The 11,910-nt window shown below is 41.3% G+C and overlaps 1 protein-coding gene across 1 annotated transcript; it reads right to left on the bottom strand.

Annotated features, from left to right (window-relative positions):
• Positions 1-416: 416 nt before the first annotated feature.
• Positions 417-11,711, bottom strand: LOC133345880 (uncharacterized). Its single transcript, XM_061556950.1, has 8 exons — positions 11,622-11,711; positions 10,158-10,358; positions 9,367-9,503; positions 8,877-9,143; positions 7,536-8,330; positions 6,890-7,055; positions 6,317-6,530; positions 417-3,654 (listed from the first exon to the last, which is right to left on the bottom strand). Exons 1-8 carry the CDS (start codon positions 11,646-11,648, stop codon positions 3,290-3,292), a joined length of 2,172 nt encoding a protein of 723 aa, XP_061412934.1. The 5' UTR covers positions 11,649-11,711; the 3' UTR covers positions 417-3,289.
• Between the last annotated feature and the right edge of the window lie 199 nt (positions 11,712-11,910).

The following is an 11,910-nucleotide window of genomic DNA, read 5'->3' on the forward strand; positions in this document are numbered from 1 at the left end:
ACTTTCTTTGAACATTTTATAAGGATGTATTTTCTGTTTTAAGTCTGAATTGAACATGTTTAAATTAGATTTATTTAACAATATAATGGTCAAATCATTCACTTAAGGCAAGGACGATTGCACTTTTGACGAGGACTTAAAGATGCAATGACATGTTGTTTCAACTTGCCAATGCCATATAATCAAGAGCTTGTTACCAGTACGTTAACCATACTGCGCTCAGCATTACACCATTTACTTACATCTAAATATTAATCTTTAAAGTAAATTAAAGTAGAAAAAATTCATTCAAAATATTTGATGTTTGAAATGTCCATTCACATTAGCCACAATGGGGTGTATTTTACTCTTCCAATGAACCTTGGAAAATGACAATTTTAAAATAAGAGATTTTTTGACAATAACCAACAAAAATATGAAGACAATATTTTATTTTCCTTAAGGAAAACACAAAATCCAGTGGGATGTGAGTAATTTGACAAGCGGTATTCGTGGAAGCGATAATAAAAATACAATATATATTTACAATTTACACTTTGCATTGGATAAGCCTTTCTGCAAACAAATTTGATGCAATCAGCTATTCATCAATTTGGAACTGCTTTTTGTAAATTGTACAATGCAAAAACATAAGCACTCATTTATAGTATGATTAATAACAGCTTGACTACCTTAGTTTGCACACAATTTAAGACCACCACTGATGTCCCACAAATGACATGCAGGACTAAGAGAACATGAGCCACTTTGTCGTTTAAAACTTAAATGTAACACAAACCAAAAACTCTTAAGCAGGGGAGAATGAGAATAAAAAATAAATTATGAGTGCACAAGGTGAGAATTTTGAAGATTACCTACAACAGGTTACCAATTATGTAGTTTTACTCCATCTTCAACACCACAATCTTTGTAGATACAAACATAGCCCGAATAGGAATCTCTTAAAACTGCAATTTTTTTGTTGTAGCTTTACCAAGTGACAAAAGCATGCTGTCAAGGGGAATTGATGAACACATGCTTTCATCAGCACTTGAACACCCAGATGCCCATTGCGATGCTGGTTATTAAATGTATTTAAAATGGACTTAACTTGTATTTGTTAGGTACGTTCTGGCTTAATTTCAATTAATTATAGGTAAACTTCAATATAGGTCACCTGTACAAGCAGTTCAAGAGCATTTCAGCATATATGGAACTTGAAACTTTTTATTCCAAGAATAGTACAATAAAAATGGCATTTTACACAGGTGGAACTTTTTTTTTGCACTATTGTTTCTGATGCTGTACATGTATTGGATTTTATCAACCTTAAGTTTATCAAAGCTTTTGAAGTCCACAAAAAACAAACCTACATGGCAAATATCCCAACATATTACTCATAAATGGTACGTTTAATAATTGTTACTCTTGATTAGGCAACCAGACTTTTTCATTATTTAACATACGATCCAAGGGTGATAAAACATTGACTTCTAATAATATTGAGGGCTATTCCTACAAGTAGAGTTGGTAATAGAACACCAGCAAAAAAATCCTATAGCAGTATAAATTAATATTGCCTTACATCACAAATAAAAAAAAATGATGCTAACATGACCATTCCACATATTTGTAAAAGGGAAGTTTTAAGATGTACGCACTTAATAATAGGTTCACATTTGATGACAGAATACTGGTTTGCCAAAATTGTAAGGGAGCCATTTGCACAGTATTACATTGTGCAGTAAGCATATATGTAGCGCCGCAATATGGCAGGCCATTACAAGGGTGCTGAACAGTACTTTATGAAAGGGTGCCATGTCGTTAAAACCAGCGTTAAAGATTCTGTCCTGATTGACAAATGTAATCCATACTAAATTTACTGATTTTAATGATCCCTGAGGGATGATAGGCGAGGTCAACCTCTGTCCAAGATTTGTACTCGTAACCTTTTGATTGCGAGTTAAGTGTACGTATCACCACATGGGGCACTATGGTGGAGAGATATTAACTACCTCGCCTGCTAAACAGGTCGTGGGTCAAATCCCGACCCCGATATATTTGGAGTTTGCATGTTCCCCACGTGGTCGTGTAAATTTCCCTCCACATTTGGAAACATGAGTTTAAGAGTATACATTTCCACATAAGCCACTTTGTTGAGTTAACATTTGTGGCCAGGTCGCTTCTGAAAAAGAGCTACATAGCTCAATGGACCTTATACCTGCTAAAATAAAAGCTCTATAGTTTTAATTGTTTTAGTTTACATAGTATCACCTGGCAGGATGAATATTAGTACTCCGTATTAAAGTATCAAGATCTCCATCACTCAGGGTTCCCACCTGATTAGACAAGGCTGGCATCATTCTGGAGTTGCTTCTCTTAGCTAATTACATATGTACTGTTGTGCTGGGTTAGCAGAATACATGTCACAATTTACTCAACCACCCCAGACCCTACCAAGAAACGTAATGAATCGTCATGATTCAGAATTGTTGTGTGATTCAATAATCTATATTTTCATTATTGTCTCTTTAGTTTTGTTATCGTCATTATCCTGAAAGTAACATTTGTAAATTGGCATAAAATGTAAATCCGATTCTCTCATGCACAATTTGATGCATACATCGTAACGATAACCAATTCTAATCAAGGATTCAATGCATGGCTACTTCGCTGAGTTACTAGTGCTCTATGCAAAATAAAATCTACAGGCATCAGTTGTTTCTGGTATCTTGGCTTGCTAACAAAAGAAATAACGAAAAATTTAGCACCACAAATTCTGGGCCATGGTAGGAAGCCTGCTTCTACATTGCTTTTAATTTCCAGTTCTCAATGTTTCAACCTCCAATTCGAAGGCTACATATTAGGTAATAATCTTGCCAATGCATATACAGAATAGAATCTACAAGTGCTTCAGAGCAATGACTTGTTACAAATTTCAGCACATATATAGCACTTTGCTATGCAAACTCAACTTGTACACCCAGGCAATTATACCACTAAAGCATAGCTCATTATGGGAGCCTTTCACTTGCACTTAAAATGCAAATGAAACCCATTACTAAAACGGTTGTTAGCTATAACTAAAAAACATGACAATAACAAAAGTCATCCTTACAAATAACCGCACTTCCTTCCAAATAATCAACACGGCAGAGATTTTATTATTGATGGGACTAAAAGCCATGCTTGTATTTTAATATCGTTGTGAGCTCTCCATCTTCTTCCCAATTCGACACAGAAGTCTGACGCACTCCAGCCCCCTTGAAACCACGCAACACCTGCGGGCGGGGGGCGAGCGCCGAAGCTTTCACCACTGGGACATATCGGCGCTGAATTTGCCAAAGTTGCGCAGGGCGGACACCATGGCGGCGCCCGTGTGAATGTTAGAGAGACCCTCGAGGAACACTTGCAGGGCGGCGCCGCCGTTCACCGGATCATCTCGCAGCATGATGCCCGACTTCTCCAGGAACATCTGGTAGCACAACTGCAGCAGCTCGCCGTGTGCCACCGTGACGACGGTGGGGCTCGCCGGCTGGGTTATCTCCACCACGCTGATGCCATCCACGGGCGAAGCGTCCGGAGTCTCGGCGAACGCTGCCGTCTCCGTTTCCACGTGGCACGTGGTGGGCGACTGCAGGACCGTGAAACACTCCAGCGGTACATCAGCACAGCCTGCGCAAGCAACAGAAGGCATTAAAGGTCATTGGCCATTGTATGTTGCTGTGCAGGTTTAAATGGACAGGATATTGTAGGGGACACAAATGCAAAGCTTGTTACCCTGATTTTCAATTCAGAGTTCTCAACCGTATAATGATGGTTCAGTCATTATGTGGCAGAGCAAGACTATACACTTCAAATCAAAGTTTAGGATCAACTCGGCCCATCAACTCTGGGGTTGAGCGAAGGAAGTAATGTGGCAGTACTACAGAGGCTAATCAACCAAAAAAGGAATGTGGAATCTGCACCAGTGAATCAGGACTGCGAATTGGTGGAGAATATTTGAACCACTTTCATAACATAAATGGCCCTTTATCCAGGACAGTCTGAACCATCAACAACACTTTGAGGAAGCTTTTATTTTGGATGTTCAAGCAGTCTCCTTCAGCATTTATTGTGAATAGGAATATATTTGAGGAATGCAGAATACCCATGCATAAGAGGGTAAAAAAAAATAAGAGTCAGGTAGATCAGAATGTGACAAATTATACAAGTACAATATTCAACCTATAATTTGGATAATCATTGTGCTAATAGGTTACTGAAAAATTTATACATTGTTCCAACTCAACAGAATGATTTGCCTGCCAACACAGATTGCCGATTTTATTACAATACTAAACCAATTATATTTAACTCTCTCATTCACTTTAAATAGTTCAGTTTTTTGTAATTGCTATCAGCAGTTTGTGGCAGTAAGTAGGCATTAGTCTGCTGATGCATTAAAAGCATGTCTGCAGGGTGCATTAAGCACATGTAGAAAAAGCAGCAACATGCATCAGTTGCCCATCTGCTATTTTACGTGTTAGCAAAACACATTAGAGCACATTTATTTAAGTGTACATTTCTAATGTGGAAAATACTTTTATACTCACTGCACAAAGCAATAAATATGAAATTTAGCTACACGTCACTAAAGATAGAAGTACGCTGGGATATGTTCAGTTATGAGAAAACACATTGAAACATTTCAAATAAGTTGACAATTTTGAAGAAAGCAATGTTGTATTTATCTAATCACTTTTAAAGAGTTATTTTTTGTATGAAAGGGAAGCTAGGTATGGCAGTGATGACCATTTGCATGATTTATATTGCAATTGTACTCGAGACATTGCGTTTTTTCCTACTTGACAAGAAAAATAATTAGTCTGAAATAGCAAGAATATAGAATACATGTTACTTATGAGTGCCTGTCATCTGTTTTAAACTTGTCAAACTGAGACCAATTCAGCAGTGAGATATCATAGATGTTGACAATCAGGATAATATAGGAGTGTTAAATTTAAGCACATCTATTTTAGCAAAGTTATGTTAACTACAAAGCATATTTTTGTTGAATTTGTATTATGAATCTCTATACATAAAGCGAACCAACAGGTTCTTACCATGCATCTCCTTAAGGCAACCGGGCAACATCTGGAGTAACTTATAAGTGACATCACAAGCATTCATAACTTTTCAAATCAGGTTACTATTTGCTTTGATGAACAATACCAATAGCTAATGGACAATATGAAATTCCACATTCATATGGTGGGGGCTGATTTTTCCATAAGATGAAAAATGTTTACTTCCACAAATATAATTATTGCTTTCCACAAGATTGTAATGGCATTGAGGGATGACAAGTAGAGTTAGCTCCTAACCTGGATTTTAAACTATAGCCTTCCTATATTACAATTTGGATTATATAGCTGTGACAGCGTTTGAAGATGATGTACAAAAACGATGGGAATATATATTTTAAAAAGAGAGGTAGTCACAGAGAGAAGAAGGAAGGTCTTGAGCTTGGACATAAACAGATGCAGGGAGTCAACACCAGACGGAATGAGGGAAGGAAGTTCCAGGCTATGGTGACATCAGGGAAAAATTTGCGACCTCTAATTGATTCAAAAGTTGACGAGAGGGGTTTCGAAATAAATCCTTGGTTGCTAAAATGGAGAGTACACAGAGGGGAGTACTGTGAAATTAGGGCAGAGGTGGAGAGGGACAAGGATCTTGAGGACTAATTTTAACCTGATCCGGGATTGGATATCAGTGGAGGGATTGAAGTATTGTGATGTGGGGTAGGTAATGGGTGCCGGTCTGGAAGCAGCAATTTGTATCATGTGGAATCTGGAGATGAGGTAATTTGGGAGGCTGTAGGGGAGCGAGTTGCAATAGTTGGGGTAAGGAAATGATGGATGTGGGAGATGTTTGACAGATGGAGGTATGAGGTCCAACAGAGTCTAGATAGGTGGGATGAAAAAAAGTGCTCAGAATCAATGACAGTCTCAGCATTTAGCACTGTTTGCCAGCGTAATGTCAAAAGCCCAAACAGCACCACCCAGCTGATTAGACTAAATCGCAGGCAAATCCAGTGCCCATTTAGTCTTCAAAAAGGTAACTCCACAAGCTGGCATAAGAAAGAGAGCCAATTCAGAATGTATTAAATGGCTTTTTTACATCTTAGTCAATACAATGAGCCCATGGTCTCACTACCTGGTAGCTGAGTGGAATGCTAAGCCAGGATTCTCAATGATACCAACTCTATAATTTGACATGGATTGGTCACCCAACAATGTTAATGTCAATTGAATCTTAAATACTGCCCTTCCTATACCTTTCAAGTACGTACCAGTGGCAATTCTGTAGATCTGCTGCTTTGCTTCTGCTGAAACAGACAAGAAGCTGGGGCACTGAACGCCAAACTTCTTCATGACGGCATACTGGTGTTTGCAAGGCCCGCCACTGATGCCAGAACTGCAGCTGCAGCAGGAGGCACTTGTATCCACCACAAACGTCACATCGGGCTTGGTGGTGCTTGGCATGCGGAACTCTGATGGTCCGATCTAAAAATAATAAAACATAATGACACCGTTGACTTCCTACGATGTTAATAACTTTTGTTTAATCTATTATTAGTTCAATATACCAAGTCTATACATTCTCATAAATGTTCAAGCAAAATACATGTTTCAATAGTTACACAGATATTACAGCTATTGCAAGGATGCAGCACAACATTTCGTCTCCCTGATTATAAGACGAGCATGAAATCAACACCAAACAACGATTTGTAACCCTAACTAAAAGTCGAACATTATTACATCACTTATCTTCGAACCACTTGCCAGAATGCATAACTAGTGAAGAGTTCAGCTCTGAACTGGCATTATGTTTTCACATGTGCCCTCATGTTTGAACATGCCTGCAGAATTGAATCCATGCTCAGACTCTCCCCTGGGTGGTCGTAGCAGCTGAGGACGGCGTGCTCCAGGCGCCCGTTGCACACCTCATAGATGCGCTTCTCGTAGTACATGCTCATGCGATTCACAGTGAAGTCCAGGAGTTGCGGCAGGTTCAAGGACCTGGTCCTGCAGTTACAAGTCAGACAGATTCACGATCAATGAAGGAAATTCAAAGAAAGCAGCAAATTATATTGGATCCAGCGTAAAAGTGGAAACGAACTGGATATTAAACTGTTGTCAATAGTATTGACAGTAGAAAAGTTTAAAAACAAATTTAGATTTAAAACGTAATAATACACTTTATGGTATCAAGTGCTTTCCTGTAAATTCAAATAAAATAAACATCTTAAATGGATATGTCATTGAGTTCATATAAAGGCTATTATAAACAAAACGCAAATGCATAGAATCCTGTACTAACTGAAATGTTCAGCTAAAATTCACACCTTGGGACAGTGAGCAATCCCCTATTAGGCCAGGTAGTCAACCCACCCATCCAGACATAACAAACAAGGAATGAGACAGGCAAAACCCCTATGTGGTACAATTCCACAAAATAATTAAATACATCTCTATAAAATGAAGTCAAATACTGATAGATTGTACCTGTAGAGTACTTTGTCTTTGAGGATTCTCATTGCTGCCTCACGTGATGGAAGTCCAGTGATGCAGCACAGGACCCACTCCTTCTGCCATTCAAACAGCTTGGTGATGTACTGCTGGAATCTGGTGTGCTCCACCACTAGTGGGTACTGCAGAGCTAGCTGCAGCTGCTCCGTCAAGTCACTGATCGTCTCGGCGTGGATCAGACGCTTCACCCAGAAGAAGAGCTGAGAGCGATGCCCCATCGGGACCTCACCCATGCGGTTCCAAAGCCAGCGCCAAGCCGCCTGCAGCACATGGAAGATGTTGAGCAGCAGCGGCACGCCGGGGAAGGCGCCTCGAATCGCGTTCATCTCCGCCTTGGTGTCGTCGGCGATGAAAATCTGCGGCCCAACAAACGGGCCCCTCCCACAGAATGCGTTGGGTGGCCAGAGGCACTGCAGCAGCTTGAGGCCCGTGAGGATGACCTCCTCTGCCTCAGAGGTTGTAATGAGGCAGCCCAAGGGCAATCCACCAACGGGCGAGTGCGCCAGGAAGATGAAGATCTTGCAGTGCCGACGATCCATTCCACCCGGGGAGTCAACGAATGCCACGTCTGCCGCCTGTGCCAACGTGTGGACGCGTGCCATGAAGGGAGTGCAGACGGCGATGACACAGTTCTGCTCGCCGATCATCTGCATCCTGACGCACTCCTTGCCCAGCTCCTGGTTGTACTCGTCAGCACGCCTCAACACATCCTGCAGCATTTCATTTCCGGTGCTCATTCGGCGAACCTTCTGGAATGATTGGTAATACAAACTGTGGAAAGACATGGCATGTTTTTGAGCATGGATAAAGCAACTGATAGCTAATAAAATGTAGTAATATGACAAAGGTCTCAATATAAAAAAGTAAATTTTCCCAAAGATTCTAAAACAATCTTAACATTGATCTGTTTATGAGTTGCTTTCTCAAAATCATCACCTATTAATAAAGCAATTAAATAAAGTCAGAGAGGGGAAACTGGACAACAGAATATCTAGGGAAGATACTGAAAGCGGAACAATGAAATAAGGAGCCTCACGAAAGCACATTTGGAGGGTGTTTAGAAAACTGCATTTGATAATGAACTGGAACAAATCAATGTGCCTAAACAAGAAAGTATTTAATCAGTACATATATACTAAAAGATAACAGACCGAATAAGATTTTCTACATTACCAAAATAATGAGCATTACCCTTTTGGTTAACAAAATAAATACTACTTTGTACGAAGTCACGCTGCAAACAGAATCACAGCCTTACACTCAAATGAGACACATACGTAACCATCCTCCCCCTAACAAAGCATCGTGGTCAGACACCTGAAGCAGAAGCTGATGTCCGGGCAGACCGAGCGGTCAGATGCCTTGAGGCTGTATTCATCGGCAGCCTCCAACTGTAGGTCATCCTGCATCATGTCGCGTGCCACCGACGGTGTGTAGCCCGACTTGAAGAGCCTCAGCAACTTCTCTCGAGTTTCTTTTGCCACGTCCCGGTATTTCAGGGTGTCTGCTGCCTTGATTGGGTGATTGTGTTTGAAGGTAAGTTTCACCACCAGCGGAAAGTCTGGCAACAGCTTGTCCTTGGACCTTTAATGCAGAATTAGGCAATTAGAGACAACGCTTTGTCCAATTTTCCCAGTACTACACATCCATATTAAACTATTAACCACTATTATACATGTTGACCTTTATTCGTAGATATTGATTGAAAATAAATAAAACTGGCAAGGTGGCACTCGGTTGGAGTACTTAATTGAATGGTTAATATATTTCTTTAAAAATAGCAAATAAAAGCCTCAAAACACTTCACCTGCTTTTTCCCACCACCATTAAGCGCTTCAGAATGACGGTCATCACAGCAGGGCAGTTGGTGTTTTTGGTCCTGTAAGTCCTCTTGGCATCCAAGCTTCGCCTTACATTAGTCTTGTGCTGGCAACGATAACTGTTCTGAAATATAATTGTAAGTGTTAGCCGCTTCAAAGTGGCAAAAAACAATTGCATATTTAAAAATGCAAACTATTGTATGGGCAATAATAAACAGCACTATATATTTATGTGATGAAGCTTTAAATGGGCATTTTTAATTGACCATAAAGCACATTTTGCATACATTAACAATCACCACTATGCAAATATGGCCATAAGTTCTACTATATTCAGTATTTTAATATTGGTCCAATTCTGTAATTGTTCCTAAAAAAGTTGTTTTACATTTTTGAGTGCAAGACTGGTGTAAACACATGGACATATCCAAGTGCACCGATTGGTGAGATGTGCTTGTCATGCCATAGAATTGGTATACTATTTTAAAGGACTATGTTTTGATGTACATGTTGCAAAACAAAGATTGCAACAGCAGACATGGAGACACAAGCATGTAATTCAGATATAAACAGAGTCGGTGGATCATACCAAATTCATAAGACTTTGAGATGGCAGACAAGAAAATTTAATTCTGACGAGAGTCGGTTTGGACTTTTGAGTTATCTCCTCATATGCACAGGCATTCTCTGGTTTCATAGGAAATGTAAATTCCTCGTTAAAATATTGTTACTTTTATAGTTTAACTTATTCAACTTAGTGGAGATGAACAATGCGTACCTTAAAGATATTCTTACGGCCACTTTCAGGAAATGTGTGGCGAATCCTCCAGGTCACCATAGATGTGGCTTCAAACTTTCGTATCCAATCCAAGGTGGCGTCTTTGTTGTCAATTGACACCCTCAACTCTGAGCAAAATTGCTCAGCAGGACCATCTTCATAACTGACCACCTTGTACTTGAAGCCATCAGGAAGCATAGGCTTCAAATCAACAGAAACACATGCAATGTATTAGATAACGAAACTAACATAAAATAGGTATGGGAAGGCAAGGCAAGTGAGAGGGGATTGAAGACTTTTGCTATTTTAAATGCAGTTTCCAAGCAGAGGCCAAAAAATAAAGCTACCAGCAAAACTCTGAAAGTTTGTGATAAGGTCATACTTTAAAGAAGGCTTCTGCACGAAAAAGAAAGGCTTCTTGATGCTTCCTTAGCCAGATTAGTAATACTGTACACTCATTCCAATACAGTTTTGATAGCAGACTAGTCTATGGATAAAACTATAATTTGTTAAATAGGATGGGATAAATAGAATACATACTCTTTGGTTTTTTCGGTAAAGTCATGTAGGTAGAAAAAAATATATTATTTTTCGGTAAAGTCACGTAGATAGAAAAAATGTTCTACCTACGTGACTTTACCGAAAGAACCAGAGTATGGATTCCTGCAGTCACGAAAGCTTAAAATTAAGGATGGGAATATAACTTGGAATGTCAGTTCAATACGATATTAATCATCGACCAGGTTTTCTCACCCAGTCAGATGACTGATAGCCGAGTAGAGGTTTCCCTCGCTGTATGCGTTCTAAATCATGGGCGCACAAAGCGAAACCACAAGATGCAATGCATACAGTACACAATGTTGTCCCACGTCCGAAAGCATGCGCTTATAGCAATTCACCTTTTTTGGGGGAGAAATAGAATGACACGGTAAATTAAAATTCACGTGAGCGTGGACATATGGAGACCACGAAGATGGAAAAGTCATGGGGATGAGATTGGGAGAGAAGGAAAATGCGAGCTTTGAGAGCGACACGGGGTGGGTGAGGTAAAGCGACAGTGAAGGCCTCATTACTGTCCCTGTGGTATCCAAGTTGGCGTATGGCACCAACCAACCCGCCAAACGATTCAACCAAAAACACTTGAGCGCGCAACGTTCGCCCACCACGAAACGCATCGTGCATCGCGAACGAGTTTATAAAGGCGCGCCCCGCTATGATCGTCAACCACGATAACATCAAAAAAACAATAACAGCGGCAAAGACCACGAGGGCCCACATCCACATCGAGGCGCTCGCTCGCCTGAGTGTGGAATGGGCCCGACCCAGCGAGGCGCCCGCAGGGAGCACAGGGCCCGCCCGCGTTTTCCCCCGCGGACCCGGCGTCTCCCCGCTACCGAGGAAACCCGCGCCTCGTCTCGCCCCGAGGCCGTCGACATGAAACGCGCGTGCGTCGCGGAGTCTTACACGGAGCTTGGGGAACAGCTCAGCCATATTGACCGCTTGCGAGCAGGACCGGAAACAGTTGCGGGGGACAGGGGGTGGGGGCCTGGGAGAGAGGGGGTGGGGGCGGGGCGAAGGGGGGTGGGGGCGTGGTAGAGAGGGGGTGGGGCGTGGGGGGAGGGGGCGTGGGGGGCGTGGTAGAGAGGGGGTGGGGGCCTGGGAGATAGGGGGTGGGGGCGGGGCGAAGGGGGGTGGGGGCGTGGTAGAGAGGGGGTGGGGCGTGGAGGGAGGGGGCGTGGGGGGCGTGGTAGAG

Source organism: Lethenteron reissneri, chromosome 23 (genome assembly GCF_015708825.2).
Source record: "Lethenteron reissneri isolate LAM-NWPU_2019-01 chromosome 23, ASM1570882v1, whole genome shotgun sequence".
Lineage (NCBI taxonomy): Eukaryota > Metazoa > Chordata > Hyperoartia > Petromyzontiformes > Petromyzontidae > Lethenteron > Lethenteron reissneri.

Bases quoted from the DNA above. Each gene is read 5' to 3' on its own strand.
- LOC133345880 (XM_061556950.1), bottom strand. From the start codon at position 11,648: ATGGCTGAGCTGTTCCCCAAGCTCCGT. The intron at 9,144-9,366 runs GTGAAGTGTTTT...TCTGCATTAAAG, and splicing joins ATGGTGGTGGGAAAAAGCAG to GTCCAAGGACAAGCTGTTGC. The intron at 6,531-6,889 runs GCATGTTCAAAC...TATTATTTTTAG, and splicing joins GCATGGATTCAATTCTGCAG to ATCGGACCATCAGAGTTCCG.